The sequence below is a fragment of the Phyllobates terribilis genome, unplaced genomic scaffold, assembly GCF_046119375.1.
Source record: "Phyllobates terribilis strain yellow unplaced genomic scaffold, ASM4611937v1 Scaffold_11__3_contigs__length_659146591, whole genome shotgun sequence".
In the NCBI taxonomy this organism is placed as follows: Eukaryota; Metazoa; Chordata; class Amphibia; order Anura; family Dendrobatidae; genus Phyllobates; species Phyllobates terribilis.
In genome coordinates this window covers 250,028,450-250,048,176 of record NW_027362771.1, presented here as the reverse complement: position 1 = coordinate 250,048,176, position 19,727 = coordinate 250,028,450, and the positions used below count along the sequence as shown (strand labels likewise).

At 44.2% G+C, this 19,727-nt stretch overlaps 1 protein-coding gene across 2 annotated transcripts in view; it reads right to left on the bottom strand.

Moving 5' to 3' along the window:
- Positions 1 to 19,727, bottom strand: part of ALG10 (ALG10 alpha-1,2-glucosyltransferase) — a 29,740-nt gene that overhangs the window by 6,115 nt on the left and 3,898 nt on the right. For both annotated transcript variants that reach the window (XM_073652154.1, XM_073652155.1), the window contains exon 2: positions 19,422 to 19,608. In XM_073652154.1, the coding sequence (XP_073508255.1) occupies positions 19,422 to 19,586 (165 nt within the window). In that variant the 5' untranslated portion in view covers positions 19,587 to 19,608. The remainder of the gene's footprint in view (positions 1 to 19,421; positions 19,609 to 19,727) is intronic.

Genomic DNA, 19,727 nt, shown 5'->3' with positions numbered 1-19,727 from the left:
TAATGGGAAGGTGCACTGAACTGTCCGTTCATAACAAGTATAGGTTTTCGTGGCCAGTCATCCTATGCTGACAGAGTCCCTTTAATGACATTGGCTGCATGTGTGGTGTCTCTGTCCTGCTGCAGACTACAGTACAGACTAAAAGTTTGGACACACCTTCTCATTTAAAGATTTTTCTGTATTTTCATGACTATGAAAATTGTACATTCACACTGAAGGCATCAAAACTATGAATTAACACATGTGGAATTATATACTTAACAAAAAAGTGTGAAACAACTGAAAATATGTCATATTCTAGGTTCTTCAAAGTAGCCACCTTTTGCTTTGATGACTGCTTTGCACACTCTTGGCATTCTCTTGATGAGCTTCAAGAGGTAGTCACCGGAAATGGTTTTCACTTCACAGGTGTGCCCTGTCAGGTTTAATAAGTGGGATTTCTTGCCTTATAAATGGGGTTGGGACCATCAGTTGTGTTGTGCAGAAGTTTGGTGGATACACAGAAGTTACTTTTACTTGTTATTTAAAAAGTTCTCAAAAATGGAGGGATTTTTATTTCTATTGTTTACAGCTTGTTGGTTAGGTTACCGGCCATCACTGCAGTCTAGCAGTGGTGGATGAATATGAGCAGTGCTTACAAGCATTTTCCAATACTGCTCGTAAGTAGAGATGAGCGAATGCAAACTTTAAAGTTCTCCGGAAGTTTGTTTCAGTGTTCGAAGTACAGGGGAGAAGGAGAGAGATTGATTTCAATGGGGTTTAGGTTCAGGTACAGTTCTGGTACCCGAAACAAACTTTTTACTAACGTTTGGTCGGGTAAAAGAACCTGAACTTCCATGGGTCCACACATCCCTACTCGTAAGCACTGCTATGAAGCTGGTTCAGATCACTGGAAAACACATTTGCGGCTTAAGTGCCACTACAATGCCCTGATGCAGCAGAGGAGAACGGGTGACCCCAGCAAACCAGAAGCCAGGAGGCAAAGAAACAGTGCACTCATCTTGAAGACTGTTGATGAGACAACACTTAAGGGCTCATGCACAATTGTAGTGACGCTCACATAGACGTGCATGGGGCCTCTATGGTACCACTGCATACTGACATTTCATATGCGTTTTCTATTGGACTGTTTACTAAGTGTACAGAAAATAAATTTGCTGCATTCTGTAGGTATGGAAGTATCCTTTCTTTAAATAACCAATCCAGAGTTTTGTTTTTTTTCCACTGCTGGAGTGGTGCTTTAAACTCAAGTCCTCTGCCCCCAGTCATATGCCCTCTCTTTCGGCATTTTCAGTTACCGATCTGGTCCTGCAGCGCCATCATGTGAGCACAGCTTCTGACATCACAAGCTCTCAATGCGAGCCAGATCGGATCTATCATAGACTTACATTGATTAGTGATTTCTGGCTCACTGCATAAAACACAGGAACAGCCAACATGTGACACACTGCAGCGGAGGCGAAAACGGATGAAAACACCGGAAAGTTGAGTATAAGATAGGGGACCTGGATTTTAAAACACCACTCCAGAGGTGAAAAAAAAAAAAAAAAAGAGATTTAAAAAAAAAAATGCTGGAGTGGTGCTTTAAAAGCAATATGTTTTACATACCATACCTGATGAAGCCTTTATGGCAGCAAAGCTCCATTCTAGGGAGCTAAAAAGACAATGCTCAGCACCGCCATCTGCAAATGCAAATTAACACACCCCTGTGTCACTTTTTCTTTTCGTAGTTTAATATAAAAATGCTAAGGAGTATTATGCTCTGGCTAGTAGTTTTGGGGACCAAAATAACCTGTCTCTCTAGTAATGCAAAACACCCCTAATATATTTAAAATGAAATTTGATAAACCTGACAACCCCTTTAAAAAGAGGACCTGTCACTTGCCATAAATATGAATTCTCTTTTTTTACCTGTTGGTGAAAGGGATGCAGTTCTAAACCGGTTAGCATTTTCTTTTGTTCCTGCACCTCTCTGTTCCTGAGATATGGCTCCCACTTCCCTGTATATAAATCTTGTCTTCTTAGCCAAGGGAATGTGATCCTCAAGAAGATTCCCACAGAAAAGAGTTGATGACCACACCCACTTGGATAACAAGACAAAAATTACATACAGGGAAAAGAGGGTGATCTCTCAAGAAAAGAGGCGCAGGAATAAAAGAATAATGTCAGATTCAGGAGAACAGGGGCTTTCATACCAGGTAAAAAATTACATATTTTTGGCAAGTGACAGATCTTTAAAGGGAAGCTTTAAAACTATTTGCCTTCAGATATAGGGTTAATCCGCAAGTTAACAGCGTTAAAAAGCTCCCCAGCCACCTTACTGAAAGTGTGGCTACCAAGAGAATGAGCTTTACTCCTCCTGGTAGCCACATCATGGAGGCGGCGCCCAGAGCGGCTGCAGTCACTGAACACAGCACTGCGACTGGCAGCTGTAAGTATGCCCCGGTGTAACAGGCCAGAGTATACCCCGTCCAGATTAAACCCGGGTATAGTTTGGCCCAGGTCACAGTATACCCTGGGTGATAAAATAGAGTATAGAGTATAGTTTGGCTTAGGACAGTTTATGAGCCCTTGTAAAAGATTTTAGATGCCATTTCACTTTTCCAGAGACTTTGTGCTAATATTAACATGGAAGCCCATTATTTTTCCGTTAACAGATGCTGGACCTGAGTGGGGACTTTTTTTTTTGTGGATCAAGTTGAAGGTTTTATTGTTATGTAAAATGTTCCCATTTATCCTGTGCTCAGTACGATTACAGCGATATCATATTTATATTGTTTTGATTCTTTTACACAAACTATTTTATAGAAAAAAGAATTATTTTTGCATCGCTTTATTCTGAGAGCTATAACTTATTTTTCAGCTGATGGAGCTGTATGGCAGCTTGTTTTTGCGGGACAAAATGACATTTTCAGCAGTACTATTTTTATTTACATTCGTCTCTTTGATCGCGTTTTATTCCACTTTTTGTTCGGCGGTATGATAAAGCATAGTTTTTTGCCTCTTATTTATTTTTGTTACAGTGTTCACTAAAGGGGTTAACTAGTGGGACAGTGTTATAGGTCGGGTCGTTCTGGACCATACAATACCAAATATGTGTACTATTGCTTAATTTTTTTATGGGTACAATATATTTGTTTAAAAAAAAAAAATTCTTTAAATTTTTTTTTTTTTTTTTTTTTTTTTAACTTAGTCCACTTATGGGACTTTCACTCTTGTCAGTCTGATTGCTGTTATAAGGCATAGCAGTGCAGGACCACCGCTATGCCTTATGGCCGTCAGCCCTGCAGGACCACCGCTATGCCTTATGGCCGTCAGCCCTGCAGGACCACCGCTATGCCTTATGGCCATCAGCCCTGCAGGACCACCGCTATGCCTTATGGCCGTCAGCCCTGCAGACACAAGTTAGTTAGATCATGCACTGAGAGGAATGAAGTTCATTTTCTGCCGAAAGCCGCACTTACAGTAAGGCTGCAAGGGAGCTTTGTAACGCTACTAACCCCATCTCTGCAGGTAAATGGCATTATCCGAAGTGACAGGTTCCCTTTAGTGTTTAATCTGCAGATAGCTTGATGTAACACCAGGTTTCCAATCTATTAAATGGTTCCTATAACACCGCAGATAATAAACAGTGGCCTAATTCATGAAGCAGTTTTAACAAGTAAGGGGCGGGGGCGGAGCCTGGTAGGCAATGTGAGTGGTCGTGTTTCTGCGCTCTCCCGCCGCTGCCTAGTCATTTAGGAGATCCGTCGCCGCCACCGCCAGCCTCAGCCGACCGGAAGGTGAGGGAAGTGCTGCGGATCATTGGGAGGGCTGCTGCGACGTACGGAGGTGAGCCGGTATGACCCGCCGGAGACCGAAAGACGCGGGCTGGGGAGATGGAAGCAGCTCCCAAGATGGAATTGAGAAGAAGGAGGAGGCGGTCAAAGCTAACGCAGCCTGCCAGCGCCGCATGAGTGTGGCGGCGAAGTTGGAGAGGTATGCCTGCAGTGTGGAGGTCACCAATCGGCAGGAGTCGGATAGAGGGGAGGAGGTGGACGGGGAAGAAATGATGGCGCCATCGACTGAGGGAGAAGGAGGAATGTCCCCAGGGAGTAATTATACTGATGGGGAAATGATGTCTGCGACAACACAGGAGGAGGGTGATATACAGGAGAACCCCACTATCAAGGATGTATTTGCTGTGGTCTCTTTCTGTAAACAGGCACTAACTACATTAACACAGCAAGTCCTGGGTGTACAATCTGAAGTGGCCACTATTAAAAAAGATATGCAAAAGGTTAATACCAGGACTGGTGAGGTGGAAACCAGAGTGGGAGAGACAGAGGACAAGGTTAATAAACTCACAAAGCCTGAAAAACAGTTTAAACAACAAATTTCTGAAATTATGGCCAAAAATGATGGTAATATGCCTTCTAGAAACCCATTTACAAAAGGAAACTACTCAGATTATAAACAGAAGATGGATACAGAGGGCTTATCATTCCACTTTCTCTAATTATGCCAGAGGAGTTTCAATTCTAATTAATAGATCCACACCTTTTGAAGAAATTGACGTATATATTGATCCAGAGGGGCAGGGGGTGGCAGTTAAGGGGAGTTTTTACGGACGCCCGATGTGTATAGTGGCACTTTACACACCCCCCCCCCCTCCCCCCTCACTCTAGCACTAACATCAGATTAATGCGAGAGTATGCGGAAAGAGGAACAGTATTACCGCTTTTGATGATGGGAGACTTTAATAATGTAATGGACACTTTCTGGGACAGGAGTAAGAGGCAATCGGGTATACAGGAAAGTACCAATACAGTTTTTGGTTATTTCATAAAAGAAATTGGATTGATTGATGCATGGAGGGTCAGGAATACAGGGAAACGGTGCTACTCATGTCACTCCACGTCATATGGTACGTTATCACATATAGATTTAGCATTGGCGGATGAATTAGCAGACTCCATGATAATGGAGGTACAATATCTCCCTAGAGTAATCTCAGACCATAGTCCAGTTATGGTAACCATTGGGTATGGGCCCCAAAGAGGCATAGTTAGGGAAGGGTGGAAAATGCATCCAGTCTGGTTACAACATCTTAATGTTCAGAAGATATTCATAATGACGGTAGTACAAATAAATTAATAGAGTGGGATGCGATGAAGGCCTTTCTTAGAGGGCTCTTATTTAGAGATATCTGTAGGCGTAAATCACAAACAAAAAAAGAAGAAATAGAAAGTCTGCAAGCTTTGGGAAGGACGGAGGAAGAAGCCATAAATAATAATACTTCTGATGCACAGTGTGGCCTTAGGAATGTGCAAGATAAGATACACCAAGGTTACTTACCGGTAGCCGGTTTTTCCTGAGCCCATGACAGCACACCTTGAGAGGATCCGCCCCACCAAGGACAGGAAACAGTCTGAAATAAAAGGGCGGTACCTCTCCCTCGGTTCAGTTGTTTACAGAGCATTGAGAGGACCTCCCTAAACAGGTTGGGCACATAACCAACACCACAATATACATATACACACCACCCCAAACAGTGCACACCAGGGTGTGAGAAGCATAGAAAAAATAAGGGGGGGGGGGGGGGGGACTACGGGTGCTGTCATGGGCTCAGGAAAAACCGGCTACCGGTAAGTAACCTTGGTGTTTTCCCCTCCCCCATGACAGCACACCTTGAGAGAATTTTGGAGAATTTATGAGCACCCTAGGGAGGGACCACCGCCTGAAGTAGCCTTCTCCCAAAGGTGAGATCAGAAGAGGACAGATCCAACCGATAGTGCTTAAAGAAGGTGGATGGTGTAGACCAAGTAGCAGCCCTACATATCTGCTCGATCGAGACGTCTGCTCTCTCTGCCCAGGAGGTTGCAAAGGCTCTGGTGGAATGAGCCCTCACATTGTCCGGGGCTGGAACCCCTGTGGACGTATAGGCTAAGCAAATAGCCTCCCTGAGCCACCTAGAGATGGTACCCTTGGACACCCCGTGACCTTTCCTACACCCTTGAAAGGCCAGGAACAGAGAACAGTCTTTCCTCCACAGACTAGTTATGTGAATGTACTGTAGCAGGGACCTCCTAACATCTAGGCTATGGAACCGGACTTCCCCTGGGTTCTTGGGATTGCTGCAGAACGAGGGTAGCACAATCTCCTGACTACGGTGAAATCTAGATACCACCTTGGGAAGGTACGCTGGATCTGGCCGCAAGGTGATCCTATCCTCAAAGATTTGTGTGTAAGGAGGATTAACCGAGAGGGCCTGCAGATCACCCACCCTACGGGCTGACGTTAAGGCCACTAGGAGGATGGTCTTAAGGGTGAGAATTTTTGGAGAAACCTTGTGTAGGGGTTCGAATGGCTCACTGGTAAGAGCATTCAAGACTAAATTCAGGTCCCAAGGAGGAACACCCATGGACCTAACCGGTCCTGCTCTGGCACAGGACTTGATAAACCTCGAGATCCACCTATTCCCAGCCAGATTACAATTGTAGAGTGCTCCGAAAGCTGAAACTTGAACCTTAAGGGTCCCTGTACCTAGACCCAGGTCCCGCCCCTTTTGCAGAAATTCCAGGATCCCCCTGATCGGAGGTTTGCTCGATAGCGGGATATCTATAAACTCTAGGAATTTACCCCAAACTCTGCTATAAATCTTGGTTGTAATTGGCTTTCTACTCCCCAATAAAGTAGAAACTAAGCCTGGTGAAAACCCCTTGCTACTCAATAGCGACCTCTCAAATTCCATGCCGAAAGATGGAACCCCCTGGCCTGGGCATGGAATACTGGTCCCTGCATGAGAAGGTCCGGCCTCTCTGGTAGAATCCAGGGATCTGACACCAACATTAGTCGAAGCAGAGAGAACCAAGGCCTCTTGGGCCAAAAAGGGGCTATCAAAATCACCCTGGCGCCTTCCTCCCGAATCTTCCTCACCACTACTGGAATCATCACTAATGGCGGAAAGGCATAGGCCTTCCTGAACCCCCAAGGAATCTGGAGGGCATCTACGGCATGGGGATTTTCTGCCGGATTTAGGGAGCACAATCTCTGCACCTTTCTGTTTGCCCTTGTGGCGAACAGATCTATGTCTGGCTGCCCCCATAACTGGACAATCTGATGGAAGACCTCCGGGTTCAACCCCCACTCCCCTGTCTTAGGGTATGGCGGCTTAGAAAATCTGCTTTCACGTTTTCTACCCCCTTTATGTGAAGGGCGCTGAGGGATAGGAGGTTTCGCTCTGCTAGACCAAGGATCCTGTCTGCCACCACCATCAGAGGGCGTGACCTTGTCCCTCCCTGGTGATTCACATAGGTTACTGCTGTCCGGTTGTCGGACCTGACCTGGACATGGTGATTTTGGATGTGAGGGAGGAAGCCCCTGAGGGATCTTTCTACTGCCCAAAGCTGCTTTAAGTTTGAGGATGCTCCCCTCTCGTGGTAAGCCCAGTGACCCTGTATTGAGAGTTCTGCCAGATGACCCCCCCATCCGGAACTGCTTGCGTCGGTCGTAATTACCCGATCTACTGGTCTGGACCATTGAACGCCTGCGGTCAGATTTCCCGTGACTGTTCACCACGAAAGGGAATCTACTACTTCTGGGGAGAGAGAGAGCCTGCCTTCTAAATGCCCATTGCAGGACCTCTGTGCTGACAGGACCTCCCACTGAAGCCGCCTCATATGCCCCTGGGCCCACATAACTGCTGGGAGACAGGCCGTCATAGAACCCAGGAGGGACATTGCCTCTCTCAGAGACATCTCCGGAGCTTGAATGGCCTTCGAGACTAATGCAATCAACCTGCAGATTTTGTCCTCTGGGAGGAAGCAGGTTTGGCGACGAGAGTCTAGGATTAGACCCAGAAAGGTCTGAGTCCTGGAGGGGGTTAGTCTTGATTTTTGGAAATTTACTAACCACCCCAGCTGATGCAACACTTCCGTGACCACTAGGAGCTTACTGGAGCAGTGGGCTTCTGTTTTCCCTATTATCAAGAAGTCGTCTAAATATGGCACGATCACTACATTCTTGATCCGTAGGAAGGCTGTCACTTCTGCTATTAGTTTCGTAAATATTCTCGGGGCAATGGAGAGGCCAAAGGGTAGGGCAGCAAACTGAAAATGCCTCAGCTTCCCCTGAATAAACAGGGCTACTCTCAGATACTTCTGATACTCCGGATGGATTGGGACGTGATAATATGCGTCCTTAAAGTCTATTACAGCCATAAAGCAGTTGCGATGTAAGAGCTTCACTGCCGAGCTTACTGACTCCATCTTGAAAGTCTGGTTTTCTACTACTTGGTTCAGACTCCTGAGGTTGATGATGGTCCTTAAGGACCCGTTTGGTTTTTTTATCATGAATAGTGGGGAATAGAACCCCCTCCCTCTCGGTGTTGCTGGTACTTCGAGAAGGACCTGCTTTCCTACTAACTCTAACACTTCTGTTTCCAGGGCTAATTGTTCTTCCTGGACCTTTCGTAGGGGGAGTAACCACAAAGGTTCGCCAGGGGGTCTGGCTGAACCGGATCTTCAGGCCCCCACTGATAATTTTCAGAATCCAGGGGTTTGCTGTTATCACATCCCAAGCTGGAAAAAAGTGGGAAAGCCTTCCACCCACTTCCAGCCTGGCATCATTGGGAGGATCTCTTCGAACTCGAGGATGGTCCTCCAAACATGTAGCCCGATTCTTTTTTGGACTTGGCTTCCCATCTCTTTTTGTCTCCCGGAGAACGACCCCGGTTAAATTTTCTCCTCCGAAAACTAAATCTTCTTGGTTCCCCCGAAAATCCCGGGAACCCTTTGCTTTTATCGCCTTTTTCTAACAGGTCTTCTAACTTTTGGCCAAACAGGAGTCTACCGTCACATGGGAGGGAGCACAGTTTCTGTTATTGAAAAGGCTCTCTGTGGATTCAAACTCAAGAACTCCTCGTTACAAGACAGGCGCATTAACCCAGTAAACCATCGGAACATCACTGCCATCAAGGACCTCGCCACACAGGTGCTAGCCACCGCTTGTTTTAGGCCGCCTGCTGCCGCCTCCCACGTGTGGCGCAGGAAGGAGTCAGCTCTTTTATCCAGTGCATCCTTTAGGAAGCCAGAGTCCTCCAAGGGCAGGGAAGATCTTTTCGATGACCTTGCCACAGTCCCGTCCACCTTGGGGATCTTATCCCAAGGTTCCGCATCCTTCTCTTCGAAGGGATACCTTCTTTTGGAGAAGGAGGGTAAAGCCCCTGATCTCTCAGGTCTCCTCCATCTCCCGGTCAATGAGGCCCTGAATTTTACTGTTAACCGGAAATGAGCGTCTCTTCTTCTCTCCCAAGCCCGCAAACAGGATGTCCTCCCGGGATTTAGATGCTCTCTCTTCCTCCAGACCCATGGTTGATCTTACTGCCCTAACCAGTCTGTCTGTATTCTCAATGGGGAAGCAGGGTCTACCGCCCCCCGATGAGGAAGAGGACGATGAATCCCACTGCTCCTCGGACTGGGAGGAATCAGACGGAGGAAACCTCTCTACGGGGTCTTTTCTTCCCTCTAAGGAACCCTTTCAGGGACCCCTGAACTTCTGCATGTACTATGGAGTTTAAATTTGCAGCAAAATCCCGGGAATTCTCAGCTATGGTTTTGGTCACACAGCCCTGGCAAAGTGGTTTCTGCCACTCTACTGAGAGAGAAGCTGGCAAAGGGCACATATTCTATGCTTTTGCTTGGCACTACTCTTCTTATGCTCCTAAAAAAAAGGAAGCACATAAGAGACTTCCCGTTACTAACCAGTGACATTCACGAAGCTCACTCACCCCCGGAGGTCACAAACGGGTACCGGATTCGGAGGCTGTTGCGGAACCGATGATTCCATTCTGGATGGTCCCGAGGCACACGAAGCTTTACTCCTGCGGCTGCCACTACGATTACTCGAGTGGCTGTCTGTATACGATGCATCCCTCTGCTTTTTCTGTTGCTGAGGTGGGGGGTAAGCTGCTGCTCCTGGCTATCTGGATCAGCCATGTCTCAGAAGCGCACCACGCTTCCAGGATAGCTCCCCCCCCCTTAAATATAGGGCCATCCAGCCTCCCCCGGTCTGTGGGCCCTCCCCCTTCCTCAGACCGGAGCTCCGTTGAAAAAAAATGGCCTGGGACGCTCCGATGGGCGCCGCCATCTTGGATCGGCGCCGCCTCCTGACGTCACCCAGTGCGCCGCTCCCAGCGTGCCCTGCGCCGTGACGTCAGGCGCGTCACACCCGGAAGCGTTCCACACTGCAGGGGGAGGACGGCGCCGCGGTCTCTGGGAGGACAGAGCCTGCCTCACCGCGTGCGCCTCGCTCGGCGCAGAGACCCCAGGGGAAGCTGCGGACGGCGCTTCTGGGATACTGAACCCGGTGCACAGGCCAGTGCCCGCTCTTCCACACCGGGACAGCCCCAGGTAAGTCTTCTTTCTTCCAGACAGGTTCCCCATCAAGGACAGGAAACCAACTGAAGCGAGGGAGAGGTGCCGCCCTTTTATTTCAGACGGTTTCCTGTCCTTGGTGGGGCGGATCCTCTCAAGGTGTGCTGTCATGGGGGAGGGGAACAAATAAGATTTAATAGACAAAATGGCAAAAATTCAGGCATTCCGAAGGGCCAGCTTTTATGCTGAAGGGGAGAAGGTTGGACATTTATTATCAGTTATAGCATCGGCACAAAGGAATAATTCATTTATCCATGAAATGGTTGATGATAAGGGGAGGGTTGTGATTGAACTGGAGGGGATATTGAAAATCTTTAGAGACTTCTATAAAAAAAACTTTATTCCTCGGAAGGGATGGTGACATCTGAGGAGATAGATAATTTTGTTGATTTAGTGTCGCTCCCTAAACTAAACAATGAGAGCAGAGAGAGGTTGGACTCCCCCATTACTATGGAAGAGATGGAGATTGCTCTGCACGGCATGGCTAATGAGAAGGCCCCGGGTATGGATGGGCTACCGTCAGAAGTATATAAACAGTTTGCTGAACTTCTGTTGCCTAAATTATTTAAAGTATTTGAAGAGGCTAGTGAGGTGGTGATTCCTAAGGAGGGAAAGGACCCTAGAATACCTGAATCATATAGACCAATCTCGTTACTGACAGCTGATGTTAAAATACTGGCCAAAGTCCCGGCTAATAGGTTGACTGGGATAATTTCCTCATTAATACATCCGGATCAGTCGGGATTCATGCCCAATAGATCTACTGCGGTTAATATAAGAAGATTGTATCTTAATCTTCAATTACAGACTGATAACCCAGGTCGTAGAGTAATCGTCTCACTGGAAGCCCAAAAGGCGTTTGATAGTGTACAATGGGAATATTTGTGGAGAGTCATGCAAAAATTTGGTTTTGGACCAAGATTTGTTGAGTGGGTTCAATTGTTGTATTCCCAACCTACTGCCAAGATAAGAGTTAATGGAGCGATATCCCCTTCGTTCCATTTAGATAGGGGAACTAGACAGGGGTGTCCACTGTCGCCGCTCCTCTTTGCCATGGCCATTGAACCTTTGGCTGCAGTCATCAGGGAAACGAAGGAGGTCCAAGGGTTTAAATATGGAATATTAGAGGAAAAAAATTGCTCTGTAAGCAGACGATCTCTTATTATTTTTGGGTGATCCATCTTAATCATTGAGCCGTGCCATGCAGATAATTGAGAGGTTTGGGGCGATATCGGGGCTGAAGATTAACTGGTCCAAATCAGTCTTGTTTAAAGTGGATCGAGAGGTGGAATTGAGAAAATGAAGCTGATAACTTGCAGTGTAAAAAAAGTATTTAAATACTTAGGAATACAAATATCTCTACCGGTATCAGATTATCTTAATATCAATTTGCCGCCATTGCTTCAAAAATTGAAAACTAAAATAGATATATGGAATAAACTACATATAACGGTGGTGGGGAGAATAAACCTTTTTAAAATGATCTTGATGCCCAAGTTGTTATATATCTTGCATAACGCTCCTATGTGGATACCTAAAAAAAGATTTAAGTCCTTAAATGTGATGATCAGAGCTCTGGTATGGGGGAAGAAGCAGGCAAGAATAAAGCTAGAAATTCTCCAAAGGCCCAAGAAGGAGGGTGGACTGGCGCTGCCAAATCCGGAAATATATTTTCTGGCAGCACAGAGTCAACATTTTAGAGGGTGGTCATGTTCCGGATCTGGCAGATCTAAGAATATTGGAGTATTCCATTGGGGAAAGACAGATACTTGAGTGCCTGGAAGGAGGAGACATGAATAGGTTGGGGGAAAAAATGCCTACAATAGATCTCATACACAAAACCTGTAACATAGTAAAGAAAGTAAGGGGAGTGAAGGGACTAACTAAATTTACTCCTATTATGGAATAATAATAATCTCCCAGAGATACAAAAGATTGGTATAAGAGAATGGACAGGTAGAGGAATTAATTATATGTATCAAATAATGTAGGAGGAAAGTCTTAAACCCTTCTCGCAGTTACAGAGGGAATTCCTGTTGCCAAATACAGAATGGCATCACTATGGGCAGGTTAATCATGCAATTAAATCCCAAAGAACCAAACAACGACTGGTAGTGGAAGCAGATCTAGTACTGGAGTATATGTGTCAGGAGGGGGGTAATCTCGGGCACGTATAGAGACTTGATGCATACTTTTCTCCTGGAGTTTCCACTGAGATCTAAAAGTAAGTGGGAAGAGGAAGTGGGACTCATGAGAGAAGATATTTGGGAAAACATACTGGAGTATATACCTAAGCTTTCTATGAGTGAACCTGCAAGACTGTCACATATTTATGTAATTCACAGAGTCTATAGATCTCCGCTAATTATGCACAAACTGGGGCTGAGGGTCAATTCAGAATGCCCAAGATGTGGAAAAGGGGAGGCGGGCATATTTCACATGATGTGGGAATGCCCTAGACTATTAAGGTTTTGGTCTGGGGTTCTTGCTGTGATTGAAGGGGCGTATAGATGCGGTGTCCCTGGGGACCCGATTACATGCTTGTTGGGCTATGTAGAAGAAATATTAGCTGATAAAAATATTAAAACAGCCATTGCTAGGTTACTTTATTGTGCTAGGAAAGTAATAGCAAGAAATTGGATTGGAGCTGAACCCCCCTCTGGGGAAGAATATTTTAAACAAGTAGAATATATTATACAGATGGAAAGAGGAATATATGAAAAAAGAGGGAAACAGTATATTTGGAAAGATAAGGGAACCTTGGATACAATATAAGGGAATTTGAGAGTACGGAGTTTAAACATGTATCATATAGTATAAACTAACATTTATGTAATGCACCTCTGGTTTTCTACCATAATTGGTTAATAGGAGGTTCTTTGTCTTTGTTTCTTAAGACACAACATAGGGGAGGGGATTGAAGGGATGTCTGTATAGCTTATGTATTCTTTCACAATTTAATGTTTTGAGAAATATTGTATGATCAAAATATGTTTAATAAAAATGTATTTTGATTTAAAAAAACAAGTAAGGGTATGTGCACATGTTCAGGAATTAAAGCAGAAATTTCCTGAGGAGTTTTTGCCATTCCCTGGCAGAAAAAAACGCATGCGGATTTACATGCGTTTTTGAAGCATTTTTGAGCATTAATTAATGATTTTTGGAGCTAAATAAAGTTGGTGGGACACTGCTTAAGCCCTTGGATTACCATAAGAGCTGGGGTGAGTATATTAGTTCATTTAAATGAATGTGTCTGTTATAGTTCAAATAAAGTGTTCGGCGTTTCTTTACTTTGATATAATTTGAATGAGGGGTCGCTCACTGTGGAGTGGGTGCTCAGAGGTAAAGAGAAATCTAATATATGAAGGAAACCTCGGCACACCAATAAGAATGCAGAAAAATTCATAGGATTCTAGAGGTACAGCAAAAAATTGATTTATTCAGAGTACAATCGCTTTCTTTGGTAAGAGTATACTGGTCATATGTCAGAGCATTCTTTATCAAAAATAATTTTAACCAACGTTTCGACCTGTATAGGTTTTTATCAAGGTTACGTAGCTCAAATGGACAAATGCTGGTTGGACCAAAGGGGTACTGGTAATAAGGGAAAAGTGCCTCCCAGAGGGATGTGCAGATGCTCAGTAAATATCTTTACTTTGTTTGGTCATAAGGTCTGATTGACACCTTGACATAACCAAACAAAAGAGCTGGGTGTCAGCTAGTCCCATTCACCCAATCGTCATTAGCATTTCTATTCATGCAATTTATGTGAAGGCTGTGAGCTGTTTTTTTTTTTTTGTTTTTTTTCAGCCTGGGAAGATGCCACTACGCAAACATTTCCCTGGCCATAATTAACATCTCACAGCTGGCTAGTTAGCCACTACGTCCCCCCCACCCCGATCAGTACTCAGCAGGGATTTGGACACAATGTATTTATGTTATGTCCAAAATGCGGTGTTCTAATGCCGCACTTTAGTTGTCGGTAAATGCGAATCCACCGCATATAATGACACTTCAATCGGTCAAAAGACTAGCGTGTCCGCTACAGAAATTGATACGCTGCGGGTGAGTTTCGGTACGTGGCCATGATCAGGAGCCGCTGCGTGTATATACAGCGTCAAACCCGCAGCATCCAGATGTTATATCATAGTGGATGGGATCTCTAGAAATCCCACGTCCACCATGCGTGCATCAGAGGCTGCGAATCGCCCGTGGACACTGACATGCGGCATGTCTTTCAGGACCCCAGAATGTCAAATTCTCTTGTGGAGTCGCTAATCTCCACAACAGATATTTGACCACTAAAATGTACTGAATGCGGTAAATCCACATGATTCAGTGAACACATGTGGATTTACCTGCATTCAATAGAATGCAACGTTTTGGACACAGCAAAAATTTGCGTCCAAAGCGCTGCTACATCTGAATTATGGGCACAAAGCCTAAAATTAAAAAAAAAAAATAAAAAATGCAGTGGGCTCCAGTGTCATTAAAAACCGCATTGTGTGAACTCAGCCTAAAACTGCTAGAAATGTTGCTAAATTTTGCTACTTTTGGTGTTTATGGTAATCCTGGCCAACTCTGCCAAGAAGCAGATTTCTCAATAAGATATATTACAAAGTTGCTTATTTTCACGTGCACTATTGATTTATGAAATAAAAATGTAAATGACGGTTGCACTTTGGTGCTGTGCGAGGAAACATCCTGTAGAGGGAAATGATCTTGCTGACAGATTCCCTGTAAGGCTATGTGGCCACGATGCAGAAATGCTCTGGATTTTTCCTGAGCGTTTCTGCATCTCCCTGGCAGAAAAAACGCATGCGGATTGTACATGTGGATTGTACATGCGTTTTCCTGCCAGGGACATGCGGATGTGAATCGTTCTTCACAAGCATTTCTGCATGTGGGTTGTCAAGCGCTTTCCAAGCGATTTTAGCATCACTTGGAAAGTGCTTGTCAACTTGGTCACACTATATAAATCCATGCAACCGGCATGGATTTATATAGTGTGACCCAAGAGAATGTCAAAAAATAAAAAGTAAATCTATACTTACCTTATGATGGCCCCCGGTGTCTTGCTTCGCTCGGTCCTGGCTGCCGGCAGATCGCGGTACACTAAAGGACCTGCCACGTCAGCGTCGCGTGACCCGTCACATGACTATGACGTCAGTGCAGGTCCTCCAGTCCATCGCGATCTGCCGGCCAGGGAGGAGGAGAACACCGCGGGCCATCAGAAGGTAAATATCATTTATTTTTTATTTTATTCTTTTTTTTTTTTTTACAGTTTCTATGGTACCCGGGTCCGGAGGAGAGTCTCCTCTCCTCTAGACCTGGGTACCATCCGCACATTGAACGCATGTATTCCGCATGTGCTTATCTAGTGAAGCGGAATACATGCGTTCTAATGCAAGTGAATGGCAGCGAAAAAACGCAGCGCTTCCGCAAAATAATTGGTAGTGCTGCGTTTTTTTCCGCAATGATAATCCGCACAGCACATGCGGATTATCATTGGGGAACATGGTAGGTCTTCTACCATGCGTTTTTTAAGCGTTTCTGCAGCCTTTTTGCCGCATCGTGGGCACACAGCCTAACTGTGTGCAATTGGCTCATTCATATTTAATATAGAAAACCACCGATCAGCTTGGAAAGGAGGATGGTCCCGCAGCTTCAGCTTGTGTTAGTGGGGAATCTTTCTGTACCACTGTGCACTTATACTTGTAGCATTTACTATTAACCATTTTTCTTTCCTTAGTTTGAGCCCTTTTGCAGGTATCTGTGGTGTAACAGATACGCTATGTAAACACACCTTATGATATACTCTTGTGCATACCTTAGCATTGCTGCACTTGTACTTTAGGGCTGGACTAATAAGCATACTCTCTAGGTGACACCTGATCAGTCTTTTTGATATGTTATTTAACATGCAGGGTTCACCCACCTCATTTCTTGTGTCTGTTTAGCATTTTTCCTTTTATCTATACATAGTGTTATCCAATTTTTTTTTTTTTATTTGCCCCTTTGTCGTGTGTTATGAATGACGTGACAGTAGTTGCTGTCTTCTCCCGATTTCATCGCCACGTAACCACATCTGTAACCTGCCGGATTAGTGTGTGAGGCGGCGGTTACTCTAACAATGCAAGTCTTCTGAGTCTCATAGTCCTGCATTGAGAAAATTCAAAGAGTGACCTCTGAAGGTCCCAACTGCAGTGATGTAGGGCAGGAATGGATCAGGGCACTGCCGAAATCAGAAAGCGACCAGCGAGCATGCTACATGTGATATGAAAAAATAAAATCACTGGAGAAGTGTTTTAATTACGTTTTTTCAATTTTACTATACTTGATTATGTGTCTTGTATGTTGAAATTTTTTTTTTTTTTTTAATCATGTACATAAGGATACATGTGAATGTCGTTATGGGTGGCAGAATTCTTTTCTTATAAAACGGCCAAGACATATGCAAAAGGAGAAGAGTATTTAACATTATACGAATGGCTATATAATGAAGACATAAGTAATAATTCAAGTAACACCAGAGTATAGACTCATTCTCTACAAAGCTGGATGCTGCAAAAAGGCTTTGGTTCCTGTCAATGAAGATGTTTCAGTTTTTTCTATTAATCATTTTTGGGATCCCGCTCCTGGAGCATTGCAGCAGGTACGTGTTCACACTATTAGAAGTTTGACAGCCTTTTTTCTGACCATGTGTCCCTCCCATTCAGTCACAGGTGGTTTTAACTAGCTCTACCAGCCCATACATTGTAGGTTAAAAGCCCAAGCAAAGACATATTGTCCATACAGGCTTACAGCCCAAGAGTGGCATATCCAGTGGTAGCGTAGCGTAGTTTCCCATCATACGAAGGTGACCTTGTCGTGGTTGATGGGCACACATAAATTGGCCAAATTATGCGCAAAAAACCTTCATTTTTCAAAGTGACATTAGTCTAGATACAATATTTCTTATATTTTCATGTATGGAGTGCCGAAGTTCTTTTTGCAATTGATGTTTCAGTGAAGCCTGTCAGCAGATTCATGCAGCCCTAACCACAATTAGCATGAAATACCCACAGGCTCCCTCATTACAATTACCTATGTTCTAATCCAAAACTCGGTGGTGTTTCAGAGAAAACATTTGTAATAAACAGTATCAAGCACAGACAGCAGCGCTGGCTCAGCAGTGACAAGTCTCTCTTCATTTGTGTTTAGGGACAGACCTGTCAATGAACCGAACACGCGAAGTTCATACGCAGGCAGGGGAGCTGCTGTACAGACTCTTTACTATGACTGCTTCTTTTATCCCTTTTGAGACAAATCAAAGAGTTTTATACAGCAGGCTCATGAGCAAAGCTCCATTCAAGAAGGATGCCAGCTATCTTATACAGATGACACTTGCCTACAACTTCTGGAATCAGAGATAACTCTGATCCAAGTAGTTTAACACAGCAGTGGTAAATAGCAAATGTATCAAGTACGTGGTTAGAGGAAGAGACCCCTCGTGTAACCCTATTGGTGCACCCGTAACACAATTTCAGGTAGCTGGAGTTCTACCGAGGGACCGCCTTGTCTGCTACATTAGTGCTGCTGTTGAAGAGGTTGTCGCACAACCATCATTATCACCTATCCCCAGGATAAATGTATCATTGCTGAAGGATATACCTATACACTTTGAATTTCGCATTGGTCACCTGTGCTCCCAACACAAATTCACTCAGGGCAAATTGTTCTCAAGTTCGGTAAAAGTCAAAGGAATCGGACCCTCGGTGTACAACTGCCCAAAGGCAGAATTTGCTAAGAATACACTGCAGAAGTTTTACACTCTGTTGTACCCTTGATCAAGTATGTTGAAATCTCTTGGAAAAAAATAAATACATTTCACAAACTGTTTGAAAATTCATCCCTTACAATAAACGCCATAAAAAGAACTGCTTTTGGTAGTCTCCTTGCCTTCGAGAGAAAATGGAAAGAAAAATTATTAAAAAAAAAAAAGAAGTTGTTTGCACTCCAACAAAAACTACTGCTTGTCCCACAATAAAAAGCCCTCTGGTGGCTTCATTGACGGAAAGATTTAAAAAAAAAAAAAAAAAAAAACAACTAAAAAACAAAACACACACAATCATATGTTGCCATGAAAAACTGCAACAAGGTAAACACAAGAGTTAAAGCAAGAAGATGGAATAAGGAGTTAAAGCTACGTTGTTTGTAGCAAAGGAGCCTGTGAGACTATCATGCTGCCCGTTGTGAAGGCAACATGAATCTGCCCTCACGTTCCCAATTTACTAAAGAAAATGCACTTATGACCAGGTCAAAAGTGGTGAGATCTCACTCATCTCTGCTGCTCCCCCCCTGAGTATTCCATTCATTTTATTAAATCCACCATATGATTTCAGCGATGTGGGACTTTTTTACTTCGAGCTAATATTCATGGCTTTTACCAAGGTGGTGTTGCTCCCAGGATTCTCTGGGGTGAGTCTTTAGACAGCTCTGTCATATTACAGGTATGCCACAACTCCTTGGAAAAGACGTAGAAATTTGCAGTTCCTGCATGGATAAGCAGCAAGAAATTAGCAGCAAACACCATCTATTTTGACCTGATGACAAGTACTCTTTAAATAGTTTGGAAAATTGATCCATGTTTTTATTTTTATTAAGCTGGAGATTGGAGGACAAGAATTGATAAAAATGTTCGTTCCCAATCATCAGCCCATGTGAGCATGCAGCTAATCAAGCAAAAATCTAGTTTTACAAGTTATTGGATCATTTATACCAGAATAAAAATCAATGTTGTCGGCAGCACATCGTCCTGTGCAAACTTGAGAAGTGCTGCAGAAAATATGGATGTTGTAGGAGAACAAAAAGATCCTATTAACGGTTGATCTGTCCCCATCCATGTGTGACCACTAAACGAGCACAGATTGACTATGCACTCCATTAGTGCTCATTGATGGGCCAAAAGTAGCCTTTGTAAATGGGCCCTTCAAGCAATGCAGGGAATTGCATAGCATTATTTACCTGATGAAAGCGTCCTTGACAATACTGCTGAGCTTGGGGAATGTGGAAGATTTCATCCATGTATGGATCCCGCTGCTCTCGAGTAACTTTAGAGAACAGGACACTGGACAATAGAAAACATCCACTGAACAGAGCAGAGAAATAGTAACCTTCCAACTTGTCCATGTTTCTCTCCGTACCAAAGACTCTGTATATGAGGGGAAAAAATATAGAAAAATTACCATAGATTAAAAGGGTTGTCCACTATTGATAAAAAGACCCAAAATGCTGAAAAATAAAAAGTAATCACACTCACCTGAACAATCC